Source organism: Haliotis asinina, chromosome 16 (assembly GCF_037392515.1).
Source record: "Haliotis asinina isolate JCU_RB_2024 chromosome 16, JCU_Hal_asi_v2, whole genome shotgun sequence".
Classification (NCBI taxonomy): domain Eukaryota; kingdom Metazoa; phylum Mollusca; class Gastropoda; order Lepetellida; family Haliotidae; genus Haliotis; species Haliotis asinina.
The window spans coordinates 31510836-31531785 of NC_090295.1; the positions used below are offsets into that span (position 1 = coordinate 31510836).

Genomic DNA, 20950 nt, shown 5'->3' on the forward strand with positions numbered 1-20950 from the left:
CATGTTTTGGGAGGGAAGGCCGCTGTGTATCATTTATTCTTTATTCTTTATTCTTTCATTCATTCATTTCATTCATTCACCTACTTCTTTCTTTTACTGTGTTTCTTTCATTGATTGATTGATTCGTTCATTGTAAAATTTCGACTGATACAATAAACTGGCTGAAGTTCTATTAAACACAGCGGTAGTAACGCTGGGAACGAGCCAAGTCACTGTTGGAGTTGGAGTAAATGTTGGAGCATGACGAGGCACAAATGGTAAAGAAAGCAAGCAAGCGACCTATCTCTGCTGTAGATTATCCCTGCTTCGGTAAAGCCCACGAAAACGGAAAAGCCGCCGACTAACCAAGACCAGGGACCATATACCGGTATATGGTCTCTGCCAAGACTCAATCATAAGTAGTGCTTAATATGGCCCAAAGTGCCATACATTAAAATCTTAGATCTAGGAGAACATCGAAACTCTTGGTCCAGGGCGATACGAGATTTATGCCATTAATCACAGATTCCTAGCGAACCCAAGGGATACAACCCTCTTCATGCTCAAACTTACTTACGTGGATTCAACGAATCGCGGCACGTCAACGACGAAAATGAGAATCTGGACCCCTATCCATAAAGCGTTCATAACGTCACGACCTGTCCTAATTATGTAGTGTATCATAGACTTACCAATGTAGCGCTACGAATTCTTTGTATATCAGGACCCAGGATCTAGATTTTCAAAGTTCTCCAAGCACTAAGAAAGTCGTAAGTTTATATTAATGTATGGCACTTACAACTATGCATTACTTCGATGGGAGGCCAGGATCCCGTTGTCTAAAATGATCTCAGGGCTACAACTGTTGGGAGTTTATTTAAAGGTAAAGGTAAGGTGTTTATGGATGTCCATGCTACCAGCCAATTGTTTGCGAAACGGAACACAATGGCCCACATGTCATAACTGAAATATCACTGACTGTGACGATATTGTGAGCCTATTAAGTCCATACAACGGTCAAGTAAGCTTGACAGTACTTATAAATAGGAATTACTCATTTCAAATTCAACCTGTATATTTGAGGAACGGGTGGTCACACTCGGCTGTTTGAGTGTTACGGCGTGGGTGGTTTCTAATAATGTTATCAATGGTCCATTGGTCCTGATTCAAATTTTCTCAGCACCCTCACCCCCACCCCTACCTCCGCCCTCACCCCCCACCACCCTGTACGAAAAGTGTGCGAGTGGTTTGGGTTTTACACCATTTTAGCAATACATGTACTCCAGCTCTATCACGGCGAGATACACAAGAAATTAGCTTCACACGTTAACGTTGTACCCATGTGTGGAATCCTACCCGGGTCATCACTGTGGGGGCGGACGCTTTTACTGCTGGGCTAACCTCACTGCTCGAACTGGTTATGTTTATCGTCTCTTTGAATAGTATTTCATATATCACGACATGTTAGGTCGATGTGGAGATACACGTCCTGAAGCAAAAAATCGAAATGACGAAAAATCATAAGTGGAATAGACTATCACTGGATCCTGCCACACTTCAGGGACCAAAGTTGAATGGCGCCTTTCTAATTCTAAGCGGTCTTGTAATTGGCATTTCTTCATACTGCAGTCGCGTGTAGAATGTACAGGAAACGTCCTCTATGCAATAAAGAAGTTGTTGTGTTTTATCAAGTTAATATTTGGCAGGACTGATCCTTTTGACTGACATAAGCACCTACTTCGGAGAAAACAGAGTTTGGCGTGTCTGCCCCCTAGGCTTTGAGATAATCTTGCTGTCACACTGTATCTATGTACCTACTATTTAAATACCGGAAAATGTTGTAGACTTGGATTTTATGTAAAATTTATTAAATGCACAATATAATCTACCTATCTTGTCACAACTGGTTTCACTATATATGTTTCTAATTATAACCTGGCTAGTTAAATATTATACATGTATGTCATGTTATGTCAACTTAATATTGTATTTCACCTGACGAACTGCTACTTAAGTAGCACTGAATGTTGCGTATGGATAGTAAATAAGTTATTATCCATAATAATATCGATCCTTGTCATAATCTTACTAGTGGCAGAGACCATATACCGGCATGGATGGCTGAACTGGCCCCCCGAAACAGCGTAAATGTTGAAACAGACCATAGATTAATATTGGATGGCAACGCAAACAAACTTGACAGGTACCCTGACGTCAATGTGCCAATCGACCAATCACGAGGCTCGTTGTAACAGTCTTAGGTCCGCAGCATGGCGACGATTGTTGTATCAACAGATCCAAAACAACGTGGTGTCAATAGAATATTTTGCATCCTTGCCAGACATTTAAACAATGAAGTTATGATTGTTATGTGAAATTAGGTGTTACGATTGGGAACGCAAGAGTCTTACCAGAAGCATGCAACGGATATCGATGGAAACGCTTGCGAGTGAACCGGAGGAATGTTTTGACATTTCACTGCTTATGGGCACACATCGTGTTCATGCACGTCCAAACTGAAGGCCGGACAAATGTCACATATGTGTCAGCGGTTGTGTTTTTTTAAATGAATAGTTACTGAAGAGGACTGATCGTCGAAGTGTATATCTTCGTCGATCATCGTCAGAGGATTTGTCAGGATGAGGTGACATTTGAAAAGTGAAATTGTTTCAGTGTCTATCCGTCCACACGTGGAGCTGTATGTGATATACCCATCCTCCGCCTAAACACATGGCTTTTGCATGCAATACCGTCCACTAAAGTGATTCACTGGAACATACAACTGTATAACCTGTGATATATATCTGTTTTGTTGTTTGTTTTGTTTTAATTTACCATGGCAACCACAACATTAACTAGACTGCCACAACCTCCCCATAAACTAACAGGAGGTAAGAGAGGTCCGTCGCTGTCAAGCGATGAAGATGACTCGTTGGACAGTCCACGGAATTCGAGAAATCCACAAAGTCCACGACAGTTGCAGCAAAGTTTGTCTCAGCCCCTTCTTAACTCTACTCAGACAGTCAGTGCCCCTCAATTACCGTCCAACACACCTCCCCTCCCTACAAGTCTACCCCAGAGTCCGACAAGCCCATCAGTGTCAACCTATGGCTGTGATCATGATCATGACTATGAAAATGTAGCATCCCCAAACAGCAGCACAGCAAGTGGGCCAATATATGTGCGACCACCAGGGTTTAAACACCATGCTCAAGCCATTGAAGCTAAGTCTCGGTATAAGAAGAAGAAAACAACAACACTGTTGTCGTTACGTGATGGATTGAAAAAACGGGAGCAAACCCCTCCAAAGTATAGAGCTAAGAGAGGTATGTGTTAATTGGTTTTATTCAGTTCACCAACACAATATACAATTACATGTGCACATGCCATGTGCTTTTACTTGACAGTAGATACATCCACCAGAAATAGATGGCGCTCACTCTCAGGCATCTGATCATGCATCGCTCCATCAGAAGCATGTAAACTTATGGTTTGGGGATACATTATGCTAGTTCACATGTGTGAACTGCCATTTTTGACCATTAATATAACATCACCTTACAGGAACAAAGTTCTAATACACTGATGCAGGCGTGAAGTGATTGATACAACTCAGTTCTTTGCTCATTTAATTCATTTACTCATTTAATGCATTGCACATTAGTTTCGGTCATTATCAATGGATTACTGACAATCATATGTATAGATATTATATATAGATAGTTTTATAGTCATATGTAGATATTAAGAGTGACTATCAATATATCTGATAGGTGTCCTACAATAATCATACATTTATCACCACCATTTGTTCATACTTTTCCATTCAATGTCAACCAGCATATTGCCATACATGCTGGACTGGGAGGCATGATATTAACAGTTATACCCATGTTACAGAATTTTGTAACAGAATTTTGTTTCCCTGCATGACTACAAACTGTGAAGCCCATTACAAGTGTCTCCAGCAGTGATATTGCAGGAACTTTGCTAAAAACATCGTGAAACACAACTCACTCAAATATGTGTGGAAATGATATTACCTGTGTGATGTGCCCATAACTTATAAGTCTTTTTGCCTAAACCTGGTTCTCAAGATAATGTTTACTCCATGTTAGTGTTTTACAAACCATTATGAGCCAATCTTACTTCACTGAACAGAAGAGTGAGTGAGTGCAATTACTTTAGCAATATTCCATGTGTTTGGAACTGTGTTGTTCCTGTAAAATATGCTTATTTCAGATACTAGATATTAGTCTAGTCTACACCATACCTTCCCAGTTTTTTTTTCTAAAATGGCAACATTGTGAAACAGCCATCAAGTTGGGTTTTTCTCAAACATTAAGCTGGCATACCATGATACAGCGAAATGCCATGTAGTTGGTGCCAAACACTTTTGATTCTGCCAACCCAAACTTGGGGCTTAAGTACATTTTTAGTACATTTGTGTTTTATCAAATGGTATTCTGTTACCCAGGTCCCGTTCCACAGAGCATTCTTGGCATAAGGTCTTGTTGCTCCCATATTTTAATAATGGCAGTGTATGAGACTCCTACAAAAAGACAGGAAGCCCACAGGGATGATAACTTAAAAATGTCAGCCCACTTAACATGTAACCTGCCTAGTATTAAATATAGGAAACTGAGATGTGGAGAAAGTAATTAATGAATTACTGGTAGCGAGGTAAACTTAAACATGTGCAAAAGCAAATTTGATAAACCATGACTTTGTGGTCACTGTTATTTCATTTAGTGTCATGGCCATCAGAAAAGAACGACATTATTATCACTGTTCATTTAGTGTCATGGCCATCAGAAAAGAATGACATTATTATCACTGTTCATTTAGTGTCATGGCCATCAGAAAAGAATGACATTATTCATTGGCAGAAAGCATTCTCTAGACCAGTTACATTTAGTGTTAGATAAATGGGTGGGCTGAAGTTAAGACATCATCTAGTTTACCACAACTGTAAATTATTCTGAAAATGTTTCCCGTAGTCAATGATATGGTCAAATATATACCTTTGGATTTGGAAATTGTATGTGGTGCTATAAAATTAAGTCAGCTATAAAATAAAGTTGTAAGCCCATCATGTAACTAGAAAGCAGCAGGCTGCCGGGCAGACACTATTTCATACACTGATACTGGCTTAAAATAGTTGCAATGGTATGATTTCTATGTGGAACCAATCTCGCAAGACAGGATAGGGAGTCCGATGATCAGATGTCTTCAGAGCCACAATTCATTATTCATTCCTTGAGTATGCCAGAAACTTATGATTATGGGTTCGAGTCTTGTTTGCCCAGGATGTGTTTCGAGATTTGTTGGTGCTGTACCCATGGATGTTGGTTTCAGACATGAAAGACCTGAATCATGTCCAGTGTTTGCTTTAACTCTGAAACGATGCAGGCCCTAAGGACCCAGAACTAGAAAAAGTTGTGTATATATATATTTTAGCTACAATATTAGTAATTCCCAGTAAACAACAAGACCATAAGGAGCTGCATTAAATCAAAAGCTGTGGGTCTGAGTGGTTTTCGGTTGGCTTTGGGCCTAAGGACGGACATTAATTAACACTGATCGCTTTGTTTTTTCCACCTATTTAATGCAGACACAGCAAGATATACTGGAATACCATTCAAAGCAGCATTGAAACCAACTCGCTCACTGTTAGAACTTTCATATTTTAGTTGACCCAAGCTTTGGACTAGTGGCCAAAGCCATATATATTGGAAGTAGTGTAAAATCAGACTCATATACTTGATCACAACAACTGTAGGTCAAGTCACTGTATGTTAAACAAAAAAAAGTACTGGAGTCTTAGAGACGTATTACTCATAAAAGTGAGAACTCTGGATGTCTTTTTGACGGGCATCGCTTTTCAGAGCTTACTTTTACTGCATTGATGGAGGAGTAAGATTATGTTCTCAAAGTCATATCTCTGAAAATAAAGATTGTGACATTCATAAATTATTGCCTTTCAAAAAATGTTGAAATACAGCCTAAGATACTTCAGTGTTTTAGATATTGTTTAGGTAATGGACAAGAAGAACATTATAACTTATTGTTTGATTTTTATTCTAGAAGTTGATTAGTCAAAAATGAATCATACATCTTTATAGATGACAGCTGTTTGTTGTTTGCGTAGAAGAAGGTTTCAGTGTATATCCAACTAATAACATTCTGATGTACACTTATAGTGTGTGAAATCGAGTCCAACGGAAGAGTGATCTCACTTTAACCCTGAAGTAGATCTAATGTTCAAGATTTAGGATCTGTAGGACTGGTGGAAGTGAGACCACTAACAGGATTGGGTGATCAGGCTTGCTGACTTGGTTGACTGATTTCATCGCATCCCAATTGTGAAGATCAGTGCTTTTTCTGATTACGGATTGTCTGGTCCAGACATGATTATTTATAAATTGCCACCATGTAGTTGGGATATTCCTAATAGCAGCATTAAGCAATAAACAATTGATAATTCATGATGATATATGATCTTTAATGACGCTAGGTGATATAGGACATTTATCAGTTCAGGCTTTTATATGATTTGTAATGATTCATGGTGGAAATGGACTTTTATCAATGCATGACTTTTGCTGACTCATGCTGATATAGGAATTTCCTGATTACCATTCATCCACAAAACTGATATTCAAGAGATTTCAAATCATTACCCTGGGATTTACTGCCTTTTTAACCTGTACATACAACAGATTACAAAGGCAAAGATCAAACAATCAGCTTGCAATTACCTCAGGGGAGACAACTGAGTGTTGTGTTTGAGATTAAGGGGGTCATGGGGTTCCAGGGTCCATGAAGTATAATGGGTAACTGAATCTACAGATCCTAGCGGGTGAGTAAAGTTTTACATCACACTCAGTAATATTCAAGCTGCATGGTGTCGATCTGTAAATAATGAAAGTCTGGACCTGACAATCCAGTGATCAACAGCATGAGCATGATCTGAGCATTTGTGAACCCATGACATGTATCAACCAAGTTAATGAGCTTGACCATCCGATGCCTTTAGTCACCTCTTACAACAAAAATTGGTTACTGAAGGCAAATATTCCCTCCCGGATCTTTACAGGTGACAGCATAAAAGTCATATATGAGAATAATATAAAAAATGACATATATCATTAAGAGTCATATATGAGCATATATAAGAGTATTTTGTTTATGAAAGTCGTATATCACTAAAAGTGTAAGTCATTTAAAACCCTTGTTTTTCTCGCTAACTCAAAGGTTTGCATAATGTCTTCTATAATTACACAGATAGTTCAGCATGAGTCCAGTCTCTAAGGACAACATCTAATAGTGCCTCAGAGAAAATGAGCACTGATGTTATTGAGTATTAAGGTAATTTTGGAGATATTTTAGAGTAGTGGTGAAGATTATGTTTTGAAGATTAAAATAATTAAAACTAATAGTCTTTAATCCTGAAACTTGAAAATTCAACCAGCTGAAAATGAACCTGTTAATTGTTAAATTTGGAGCATCAGAACTCCTGTTTCGGAAACCAACAGAATTTTCAGGTTTCAAATTCAAGACTTAAAGCTATCCAAACACCTAAATTGAAAATGCTACTTGCCCACTACCTTATAAAACAATCTGAATAAATGCAGCAATGCAACACCGAGACCAACATTTGCAAATCAATTTTCATCATTTAGGATTATTTTGTGTGAGGCACAGGTAGAAAATGACCCTGGCTTGATAGTACAAATCCTTTTTGATAAGAGATAAGTGGTGGTGATCCCCCTTGAAGCTATTCTTTGCAACAAAGAACCATAAACCAAGGGCCAAGTGGCAGCTGAAGGCTGTGATGACACACATCCACATAAATACCTGGTAATCTGTCAATCAATGACATTACATGGTCGTCTATTGCCAGTGTTTGGATGAATCTGCATCAATGTCAGTCCAAGGTTCTGTTGCTAATTGCAGGGCTTTTTGCAAATCAATGGTTTTACGTGCCATTGCACAACAACTGAAAGTGACTGACATTTTTCTTATATGTTGAGATAATGACATGATCACTATTTAAATTATTCAAATATTTCTAAATTTTGCAACACATGCAAAGATGTATCAAAACGTCAGAGTCTTGAAGTTGACGAAAATAACGGAATCCAAGGACAAATCATGTCTTTTTTTATTGATGGCATGCAAAGAGTCACTCATGATTCAGGATTTACTAGAAATGCTCACATTTGCCATGCAATGATCAAAACCTGCCTCTTCAACCAATAACTCTGTCTATTTCATTCTTATTTTTTAACTTTGTGAAGCACCAATGAGCAGCCACCGACTGGAAATTAGGTGCTGCACAAATGCATTATTATTATTGTTTATTAAGATCAGTTAAAAGTCCAAATCATAATTTCACAATTCCCCATTAATATTATACTGATGGAAACAAATAAGGGACCACATGAAAGCACAAGTGTTCCTTTATTCTTTTCCAAGTTTCTTCACAAGGTATGCATTGCACTGTGAGTGAACTTCTGGAAATCAATAAAAGAACACTTATTATACTTTCCCTTATTCATTTCTGTGAGTAATTTCATTAGTTTCCAATATATTTACCCTTTTAAGATCAGTGAAAAGTCCCATGGGGGATTAAACGACTTCCCAATCTCATGTTAATATAGTTGTGACTAATACAGGGATAAACCTTGCGGTCTATATTTGAGAGTCCCTTGAACTCAACCTCTTAATTGTCAGTGGTCTTGGACAACAAAATGAGGATCCCAGACACTTAATTGATATTATTAATACTGTTCTGTATCATTATTATTACTTAAATTGTTACATTAATCAAATTGCAAGTTTTACCATTACTCAGCCTAGAAGCAGTCTGAAGTAAACTTAGCCTCTGTATTATCCGTTACACTCCTCCAGGTAACCTTTGAGATTGTCCAATCAGAGCACAACTTACCATCTTGCAAAAGTTTACTTTTTTAACTATTACCTTGTAAAAGGTATGAATGATTCCAAATGCTATTTTCCATTTGATTGCTTCCGGGTGATGCAGATGGAACACACCGGATGCACATGGAACACACCACAACAATCAGCAAACAGGCACTGAAAATAGTATTTTGGCAATATTCAAGGATGTCATCTTCAGGAAATATTAGCTAATAGTAACCATGTCAACAGAAACCCTTTTATGTACTGTAAGTCAAATATTTGTGTTTTATGCAGATTTTCTTTTGTTGAGAGATTGGTGCCAGGGAATTTTGTATGTCTCGCCAAATGCTTAACAGCAGCTGTTGAGTGATTGGTTAAACCAGAGACCATATTATATGGTCTCTGGTTAAACCCACTTGACCGTCTTGCATTTGATTGAATGGTCACAGGTCACCCAAAGGTTACGTGATGCGACCTCCTGCTAGGGCTTGTTAGTATCAGTGGATAATACTGTTACAAAGTTCATTTAGACTTCAAACTTAGTGATAACTTATTGGTACTTGATTGGAGTTTTTTACAAAAGTGTTTGGAATGTTTCTGTGTCCCCGTAGACGCTAATAAATTTCATTGCATCTGTTGTAAATGTTTATGTTTATAGGATGCCACAAATTTATGTCATGTAAATCCCTGCTAATATGTTAGCACCTGGTCAAGGTGACGTGTATCTCACCGAAAGCAGGACAGGTAATCAGAGGGAGGCTGTTTCATTCATGGTATTGCATTAATTACAGTGTTGCAAACCTGAAACTGAAAATATGCAAGTTTTGAACAAAAAAGCATTATCCCAGTTTCCAGGCATGGAATGTGGGATACTGCATGCTATGATGTAACTGAGATAGAGCTCAGTGTATTATATTCCATTTAGTGTAGTTGTTTATTACCACTTTGACACTCAGTCTGTCATGCTTTGTATACAATTCTTCCTTGTTGAGAACATGACCAATGGGGATATGCAATAATGGTACAATGCAATGGTACATTGAAAGTACTAGAGGAGCACACAGCCACACAGACAGCGACATTTATAAGTGAGGTAAGATAAATTGCAATATACCTTGCTTGTAAGCCTGGTACATTGACAAAAATAGAATAGTGCTTAGCAGGTCAAAAACGACATTTATGTTTGAAGTGGAAAATATACATTTTGTTTATAACATCTATGTATTCGAATAAATACTATGTGTCCATTGTGGCGATGTTGTTCATGACTTTTATTATGTCAAGGATGTGTCTTAATTGCAATACGTTTCTCATTGTCTATAAATGAGTTATATATTGACATTTCATGATCTGGTTAACATAACATTCAACTCTTATCTGAGCTAACACAAACTTTCATGTTTGAATACTTTGTCACAGATTTTGTGTAAACCCACAAGAAGCAAATGTGTATGGAGAATTATGTCCCCTTGCACAGCTGGGTCCAGATTCAGAACTAAATATTCACAACTATTTCATCACAATCAGTGCATTTTTAGATATATTCACATCAGCTTTGACTTTTTTTGTTGATTCATATGCTGAATAGTGTTCATCAATAGATAAACAATGGAAAGTAAGATAAACAATGGAAAGTAAGATAAACAATGGAAAGTAAGAATGGAAAGTAAGATAAACAATGGAAAGTAAGATAAACAATGGAAAGTAAGATAAACAATGGAAAGTAAGACACAAATAGATGAATAATTGAGCTGTGATGTTTGGGCGTGACCTGATTGGTTGTAGATGTTCCCACTTATAGTGCAGTCACTACTGTAGGCAGCCAATGTGGGATGTATTGATTGTGGCTTCAAAACACTTACTGGAATGTCAGCTACTAATTCTGTCCATAAGGAACTGTGGTATGCAACATTACATCCCTTCTTCTTAAATTCATCTTCCATGATACCAATTTTGACAGGCTATTAACATTCAAACAAAACACCAGATGCAGTTTATTTCGTCATATTTTTTTTGCAAGTCATTGGCTTACGCTGAAAATTCCAAACTGAAAACCTAGTGTATGAAAGGAAAATTTCATTGTGGTGTAGATAGGCCACCTACTTCAGGTCTTCCAGCTTTGATTGAATTGACCCATATTGAATTAGAAATCTCACATTGAAAGCTCCAAGGTTGCTGCATATTGTAGAGTGTGTTTGTTTTTTGTGTTGTTTAACCTCAGACTCAGCAATATTCCAGCAATGTGATGGTGAAACCATTAGAGGGCATTTAGAAGTGGAGTGCATAAGAAAAGTAAGATTCATCGATGTCGAGTTCTTTATTGTAAATAACACGACCTGATGAAGGAGCAAGCGTACACTCTGAAATATGTTATTCACATTAAAGAGGTTGACATTCATAAATCTTGGTTTTCTAATGTGATGATGGTCTGGCAAAGCTCAAGTCTGAACTGGACAATCAGTGATTGATATGAGCGAGAGGCACAGGCAAATTTGTCACATGATGGTTTATCCTACTTATTGAGCGATTGATTCATCTCACACAATGAAGTTTACTGCCGATGTTAAAGCTTTAATTTACAAGGTCTACCATTTCTTCAAGTCTGAAACTCAGCAGGCAGACCATTTTATGTACTTGATAAATTTCTTCAACATATATCTTGTGCGGTTGGGGTTCCTTAGCAGCAACTGAAAACATTATGATAACAACGACAAACTCCACTCCAACACCAAGGGGGACTATATCAAAATCCACGAAAATGAAAAAACTTTATTCATTTTGCAAACAACTTGTCCAAAGTTTATGTAACAAGATTACACTTATCATTGCGCATATTGCTAAAAGAAATGGAAACTCAACATTCCCTAAGTATCTAAGTACCAACTTTGAAAATTGCTTCATAAGTTCGGATTTTGCTACACCAAAGTTAGAGGGGAAGTGAGACGTGTTCTTTGTGAAAGATATTGTGCGAATGAGAAATAATTATTTACACACCATACGTGAAAAGAGGGACAAGGGGTTTGAGCCTGTTTATCTTGATGAAACTTGGGTGAATGCAAGCCACACTGTAGAAACGCAATGGGTCACTAGCACTGAAGAGGCATCTTCCAGAAGACTGCTAATAAGCAAAAGAGAGTGACCCTAGTGTTTCATGTAGGTTGTAAATCTGTGAGATTCTTACCTGGATGTTCTCGTGTGTTTAGGGCTAAAGCCAAAGGCAACCAAGATTACCACACCGAAATGAATAGATAGGTTTTTATGGAATGGATGCAAAAACAACTGGTACTATCGTTGCCATCAAAGAGCTTAATTGTCATGGACATTACTCTGCATCATAGTGTCCAGGATCCTGATAGGAAAACCCCAACTTCAAATTCATGGAAGTCAGACATGATAACATGTCTAGAAAAGCATAATGTACCATTTCCACATAGCACAACAAACCCAAAACTTTGTGAAATCATTAAAATCAACAAAAGAGCACCTATGTATAAATTTGACCAGTATCTGAAATCACAAGATCATGATGTCTTATGTTTGCCTCCTTATCATTGCAATTTGAACCCGATTGAACTGATCAGGGGTATCATCAAGTCTCACATTGCCTGGAATAACACAACATTTAAGATGACAGATGTTCAAAATCTAGTCCACAAATCCATGGCTAAGAAATCAGTTGAGAAAGTTGAAAATGCTGTGGAGCATCAGTACTGGCTTCAAAGCGGTTTACAACAGGCGACTAACAGTCCTGTTATCATACGAGTGCACTCTGATGACTCTGACAGCAGCAACTCCATGTCCGATTCAGAAGCACAGAGTGATGACTTTTTGATACCATACCCTACTGATGAAATCAACATCGCACATGCCTCTCGCTTACCTGGCTGTTACCTCAGCTGTTGCTACACCCATGTCACAAATCTTACTGTATCGAATGAAAATAAGGATCGGTTGTTTAACAACTTTTATATTTTGTTGACGAAAAATTATAACCAAATTATTCAGAGTTGGTTTGTTTTTCCTCTTTAGTGTTTACTTTGACATTAGCTTGAGTCATTTATGATTATTTATTTTTGAGTTAGAGTGCAATCTGTTGGGAAGATTTAGTCTCAAATGGACTGTACAGAAGACCAATATAACCTGGATCATAATGTGTATATTCTTTATCTGGTTTAAGTGTTTAACTGCTTAACTGTTTTTAATTTTAATGCAATACTTGAAATGCCCACAAAGTCCACCCACACCTAACTGATAGTGCAGGATAGTAGGTGTAAGACAGGGATATAAAAACAGGTTATAAGTTGCAGCCTAGCAACATGTAACTTGACCAAGTAGGTCCAGCTGAAACTGTAGGCTGTTTGGCTCAAAAATGGACCTATGAATTGCAGTCTAACTCAAAAACCAGTGATACCAATAACTGAATCAAAGTCTGATCATTATGAAAACATCAAACCAACTTTTTTTTAGCAGAATGCATGTCCTAAAAAAAAAATGTTTAACAAACAATAAATATTGATATAGTTCACTATTTGTTATGAGGGAGGAATGCGTAGGGAGGAACAGCCAGGTGTGTGAGATGAATTTATAACTTTGTTGGCACCCAAGCATGTGCCACATATACACTTGGCTGGTCCTCTCTTTGCATTCCTCCCTCTTAAGAAATAATGAACTATGTCAAAATATTAATGATATTTTGTAACACAACTTTTTTTATTTTTGGGACATGAATTCAGCAATAAAATCACACTACATAAATTCTCAAAAATGCTCACAGAGTTGGTCTGATGTTTTGATTATGATCAGACTTTCATTGAAAATTTTGTGTTTATCAGTTTTTTAAGCTAAATTGCATTTCATCGGTCTGCTTTTTAGCCACATAGACTATTAGTGTACCCTATTCTGTTGTTTGTGACCACTGTTGCTTCAAGGGTAGTTTAAAAATAATCATTACTGTCAGTGTGAAAACTGGGATTAGGAGTAGTATTCACAAACATATACTTGTTTTAATAAGTAACTATCATAGTGTGTGAGTCTTTTACTATGAAGTATCGGTAGGAAGGATTCAGTAGAAGAGAAGTCAGTGCTTTCTGTTAACATGGAGGCCCATTAAGATGTGGGTTAGAATGGGTCTTCAGCAACCCATGCTTGTCATGAGAGGAGACTGAAATGATAGTGTGAGTCAGACATACTAACTTGATGAATGTCACATTTCACTTGTGTAGATCAATGCTGATGATGTCAATCACTGGATTGTCTGGTCTGTTATTTATAGACTACAGTCATATAGCTGGAAAAATAAACCACATGAAAACACACCTTTCCTCCCACAACAAGGTTACATGCAGCGTTAAATATTAACATCAGTCCTTCTAAGGTCTGAAGCTGACTGAAAACCACTGTTACCCCCAGGTTTTGTTTTCTGCAGGTCCTTATGACCGACAGCTTTATCATCACCCCAAACTAAAGTATTACTTCCATATCAAAATGTACACATTCTGATAAGGACCCATAGCGTTTTAGTGTTCTAAGGGTCAGTAGCTTTTAAGGGTTAAGGGCAAGCACTTCTTACATGTCATGAAACTGAAATTGAAATACTTTTCAAGAATCAGGTCGCCTACCCATTATACTAACTGTAAATCTAATGAAAATTATGAAATCTGAGATATGTATTTTTTTTATGTCAGACCAGTTTTATTTCTTTTTTAACAGATCTGCCTGACATATTTTTTCATAAATTGCCAAAAGTAAACTACTTTGAGTATTTAGAAGGAATATTACTTGTTTGGTGATTTTATTTTATTTTTTTCCCCTCCTGCATTTAGGCTTTCTGAGGACAAAACTCTGTAAAACAAGAAATAGAATTGGTCTAGCCTGAGCCTGTTATGAAGGAACAGACATTTTTTTCTTTGCCTGGAGGAGGGCAGTGGTGTAGCAAGGTGGTTAGAGTATTCACTAGTCATGCCGAAGAGTCGTGTTCAATTCCTCTCATGGGTACAGTATGTGAAGCCCATTTCTGGTGTCCCCCACCGTGATATTGCTGGAATATTACTGAAAGAGGCATAAAACTATATCCACTCACTTGTTCACCTCGAATGAAATTACCAGAATGAATTACATTTAATGACATCTAGTCATATGTCTGGCAAAATATGTATTTCATTTCATACATTATTTCACATATCAGCGTGGTAGGCACTGGCTTGTGTATATGTCATTTTATTACATGATGGCTGTGAAAACACTGTGGGTGATACGCTAGTTATAGTGACATGGTTCTGATGCAGATTAACTATTTATCTGGGGTTGACATTTGTAGACTCTATACATACTCTATTGATTATTGATCACCCCCGAGTGATGTCCTTGTCTTCACAGAAGTCATGTCTCAGGTGTGCCGTTGTGTAGGCAGATCAGCCATACATGCATTGTGCATGAATACATAATTAGGAAATAATGTATGCATTGTAAAAACAGGCGTGTTGGAGATTATGCAAATATGCATTATACATGCAGCGGCATGTTGAAATGCATGTTTACGTTGCACATGCAGCTGTGTAGTGAAGTTAATGCATTTATGCAGTCTTTTTTAAGGTGAATGTAGTAAATCGTGTGTGCATGCAGGCATGATTTGGAAATGGTGTGTGTGTTGGAGATCATGCAAAAATGCATTATAGATAGTTAGATGTTGAAATTGATATATGCTTTGCACATGTAGGTATGTGATGTTAATGCATGTATGCCGTGATAATGCATGTATGCAGTCTGTGCGACGGTGAATGTAGAAAATGACTAATGTATGCATTGTACATGCAGATTTGTGATGGATATTCTGTATATACACTTTGTATGTTAACAATTGAACATGCAGGTGTTGTCTGGAAAGACTGTATTATGTATTGTACATGCAGGTGTGTGCTAATGAGCGTATTATGTATTGTACATGCAGGTGTACGCTAAAGAGTGTATTATGTATTGTACATGCAGGTGTATGCTAAAGAATGTATTATGTATTGTACATGCAGGTGTATGCTAAAGAATGTATTATGTATTGTACATACAGGTGTATGTTAAAGAGTATGCATGTTCTTGTATATCCAGGCATATGCTAATGTATGCATTGTACATACAGGTGTATGTTGAAAAAGTGTGGATCATTCCTAAAGACTTATCAACTTAATTATACCACACAAGTAGTCAAGCATGCTATACACTCTTCAAGAACTTTACTACATGATCAGTATATCATAAGTAAACCTATTACAAACTTTTCAGAACCAGCATTATTCAACAAACATGCATGATTACTTAGCAGAAATTAAAAAACACACAATATATTGTAAAACTATGTGCATCACTAACTACAGAAGTTGATCATCCTTCACAGTCTCTGTGATCAGCGTGGTCACTTATACAAGTCTGTTTCCTTGCTTTGTTTAGATCCACTCCCGATGAGATGTCGAGCATTACCCCAGTCCTTCTGGCAGCAGCCCAATGTTCCCCACCAAGTGTCGCCGGGAAGCATGTTCCCAGTTCTGCCGCCGCTCATGAATGGAGGAACGGAAGAAGATATTACAGGTGAGAACACAAAAATGCCACCTATTACAAGTATGTCCTCTTATAAATCAGTGAACTGAGTCAGAAAGTTATAGGTAGGTATATTTCTAAATTCATATCTGTGAAAACACTAATGTTTTGAACATGAACTTCTGGATTTATCGAAATAGCCAGCTTTGTCGTCACTAAACAGGAGCTTAGATCAGGAAAGGTTGCAACTAACATCAGTTCTACAACATCCAGTCTTAATAAGCCAAGAATTTATTGAAACAAAAATGTGTTATTTTGGGATAGGTCGGTTAATGCTACAAATTAACCCTATTGCTAGCAGCTAGTAAACTTAGTGAGCTATGAACGTTATGGGAGCATACACCAAGAACAGTCATAACTAAGTGGTCCTTTTCTGGATGGTGCTAAAGGTGGAATGTCAGTCTCTGTTTATTTAAGAAATGAGCAAGGAGTCCGTAATTATTAATATTAATAATGATAATAATATGTGTATTTATGTTGCACCAAACTCCACTCACAGGGTGAATGCTCATAGCGTTAACAGTCAAAGCAGGCATATTATTACCCCGGGTAACCCAAGCTGCCTGTTAGGCACTTGAAGGTTACAGTCACGTGACTTATTCCACCGGGTACCCATTTTCTGTTGGGTGAACATAGGCAATTTTTAACAAACTCACTTGTCTACGGTGAGACCACATGTGTCATGTGATTTGTTGTGGGGCAGGACTGAAGTCCTGGAAACTCTCAGGAGTCAAGTAGCCAGTCACCCATCGGAGCATTGTCTGCGCCCATCGTTGCTTAACTTCACCTGATTGTGACCTAAGCTCTATGAGGAGGACCAACTGCCACCATTATTCACGTTCTTGCTGACAGAAGATGTTATCAGTCAGAGCTTGAGATAAATTTTTGACTATGTGGGTATGATATCCATACATTTGAAACTAAGTTTGAAACCAACATCCAACATTTGAAACCAACATCCAATTTCAAGTGGTTATCTATACTTTTTGATACCCACAATATTTTTAAATTCAGGATATATATTTCAAATAACAGGTTCAAGAGGTGGGATATTTTTGTGTTTAATAATAGAAATAAGACAAAATCCTCCCGCTAATGGCTAATATGGCTTTATCCACGTGTTCTGAAAGAAAAAGTATGTGCCTTCATCTACATCTGTTTCGATGCCCCGGACAGCTAATGTAGCAAGTTCTATTAAGATATCACCATAAATTGAATATGATTGTGAGACACTGCACTTGTCTATAAATTTATCTAGCAGTCCTCTAATGAACAGCTTTCCATTTGTTATGTAAAAATAACCTACACGTTTTATTTTTAGTGTGTTTAAGCTTTCGACTGTGTTTGCTCAACATTTTCAATTTTTTAAAGGACATGTAGAAATAAAACAGCAATTTGATTGGTCGTTATTTACAGATGGGCCAGTCATTGAAACATCGACAAACCATAACTGGTATTCTGTCTGTGTTGCACATCTAAATTACACTTAGAATTATTCAAGGTTTTTTAACCATGAAAAGTTTGAGATGGACTAAATTAGGTTTATTTTGATTGGCTTGAATGAATACTATACGCAACATGATCCTGAAGTAGTTTGTAAATGCACATTGTTATTTTGACGGCGTAAATGTAAATATTTAGTGGCTTTTTTTTCATTCTCTGGCATTTATTTTTCTTGCTTATATCAACTTTTTTACAGCATATTTACAGCCTTTAGCGCCTGTAAGAATTCTGTTAGTCAGTCTCACAGTACCTGAACCACATTATTTCCAATGCTGATGTGAGTGAGTGAGTTTGGTTTTGCACTATTTTAACAACATGCCAGCAATATCACAATGGAGAAAACCAGAAATGGACTTGACACATTGTACTGATGTGGGGAATCAAGCCCCAGCCTTCGGCATGATGCAGCACTTCACTACCTCATTGCCCCCAATGCTATTAATGAAGCAAGTCTAGATTTTCCCAGGTTCACCTCCAATCTCACGGGGTCTCCTTTGTAATTTTTATGGAATTTTTGTTGCTGTCAAAATTATATCTATTCTGTGACTATCAATCAATCTGAAATTTAGTAACACAGTAAGAACTGTTTTTGAACATTTTGTTAAACAGATTTTTTATGTTCAGTGAGCAATTCCTCCCCAAAAAACAAGCAGCATAACATATTTCAGCATAATATTGTTCCCTTTGAGATGAGTCAGCACCAAGCAGGGAGCTTTGTAGGGGGTAGGATATGGATTTCATAAAGGATTAAGTTTTTGGAAACTCTCCAGCAAGCTCTAGAAGCACTTGGCTTTCAAGCGCTGTTATGTCTGCAACAGGGCTGCCCTAGACATTCCTGTCGTGTGTGTACTGGGTATAATGATTGTGGCGATCTGATGGGCGGTCAGTTGTCTGTCTCAAGACATAGGGACAATGATAGCCAGGCACCCTGTCCACTGAGCGATCCTTAGGCATTACGTTATTCATAATCTTTAATTCATAATGGTAGGATAGCTTGTAAGGAAATTAATTCAAGTGTGGAATGATTTGCCACAGTTTCTTAAAATAAAACCTATTCTGGGCTCAATATTTGTTTATTCTTTTACATGTGTTTCTAGACAGAGTGTGCTGTAACATATATTGAGATAAATATTGTGACATGACAAGTATATCCAGTACAAATATTGAGATAAATATTGTGACATGGCCCATGTATTGAGATAAATACTGTGACATGAGAAATGTATTGAGATAAATACTGTGACATGAGAAATGTATTGAGATAAATACTGTGACATGAGAAATGTATTGAGATAAATCTTATGACATGAGAAATGTATTGAGATAAATACAGTGTGTTTGGAAATGTATTGAGATAAATACAGTGTGTTCGGAAATGTATTGAGATAAATACAGTGTGTTCGGAAATGTATTGAGATAAAATGTCTTGAGATAAATACTATGACATGAGAAATGTATTGAGATAAATACAGTGTGTTCGGAAATGTATTGAGATAAATACAGTGTGTTCGGAAATGTATTGAGATAAATACAGTGTGTTCGGAAATGTATTGAGATAAATACAGTGTGTTCGGAAATGTATTGAGATAAATACTATGACATGAGAAATGTATTGAGATAACTGTTGTGAAATGGCCCATATATCAAGATAAATATCATAATGTGACCAGTGTATAAAGATAAATGTCATGGTTGTTTGTATTGTTCCACCATTGACAAGAATTGTGTTGACTGTGGTGTTAAACATTAGCCAAACAAACCAACCATGGTCAGCTGGTATGTTCCTTTCTATTTCACATCACATCAACAGCTTTGTCTGGAACCTCTCTCTGATCCTGTAAGCCAAGGTTGGAAATAACTCATAGAACTGGTGTTTTCTGTAACCTCTTTACATGCTTCGTCCATGTCAACAGTGAGCTGATTATAATGACCTCCTCCCTGGTATCGGATTATCTATTGATTTGATGTGATTGGGATCAACTGATCGAAATAATCACCATTGATTATGGCCAAACAATTTAGACTTCATCCAGCAAGGTGACGGTGTTGACTAGAAATATATGAGTCTGTGAGCCATTATACTAGGAATAAAGGAGTTTGCTGCATGCATGATGTGCCATATTGTCATTAATTTCTGATTGTAATTTGACCATATGTGAGTTGATAAGAAAATAATTTTTCTCTGAATTGTGTGTGAAATTGTATTGGATAATAGTTCTGATTAGCATATATTGCCGTGCTACCACTAACTTCTATTATTGTGCTGCAGACAATGCCACTGAGGCGTGTTGAATTTAACATTCTCCCAGTATGTAATGGCGATCAAGTTTCTGTAATGGTTTTCCAAATCTTTGTCACATTTAAAATATTCCCATTCAGGATTAAAGTTATATTCATCCAGCTTACACAATCCCAGTTTTTCCAGTATCCTTATAAATATGAAACAATAAATAGTCATTCAAATGTCACAACATCTATATTTGTGGACAGTAGTAGCCTTGTGGTGAAAACATTTGCTCATCACATAGAAGACTTTGGTTTGATTCCCCTCAAGGGCACATTGTGTGAAGCCCATTTCTGATGTCTTCTTCTTTGACATTGCAGGAATATAGCTAAAAGAGACATGAAACAAGAACTCACTCACTCAAAACCGTGGACAATGAAATTTGGTCATCAGTACATGATGTGTTTCAGGATGTTGTATGTTTATCATCATCAAGGAATGTTTGAGTTAGATTTCTTTATTCACACTCATTAAATAGGTATCATTTTGAATAGAATGACAAATAAAAAATTGAAAGTATTTTCATATGTAATTCTTTACAAAGCCATTATTTATTAATATACAGTCAAACCCCGTTGTGTTGAACTCGTCGGGTCCAAGGGGAAAGTTCGACTTATCCGAGTGTTCGACACATCCGTCAGCATGGAAAAGACCAAGAACCAACACGACCAC

The 20950-nt window shown here is 37.2% G+C and overlaps 1 protein-coding gene across 1 annotated transcript in view; it reads left to right on the plus strand.

Moving 5' to 3' along the window:
• The first annotated feature begins 2238 nt into the window (after positions 1-2238).
• The window catches only part of LOC137268323 (uncharacterized), a 30300-nt gene continuing 11588 nt past the window's right edge, over positions 2239-20950 (plus strand). The window contains exons 1-2 of the mRNA XM_067802875.1: positions 2239-3305; positions 16345-16482. Coding sequence (XP_067658976.1) covers positions 2816-3305; positions 16345-16482 — 628 coding nt within the window. The 5' untranslated portion in view covers positions 2239-2815. The remainder of the gene's footprint in view (positions 3306-16344; positions 16483-20950) is intronic.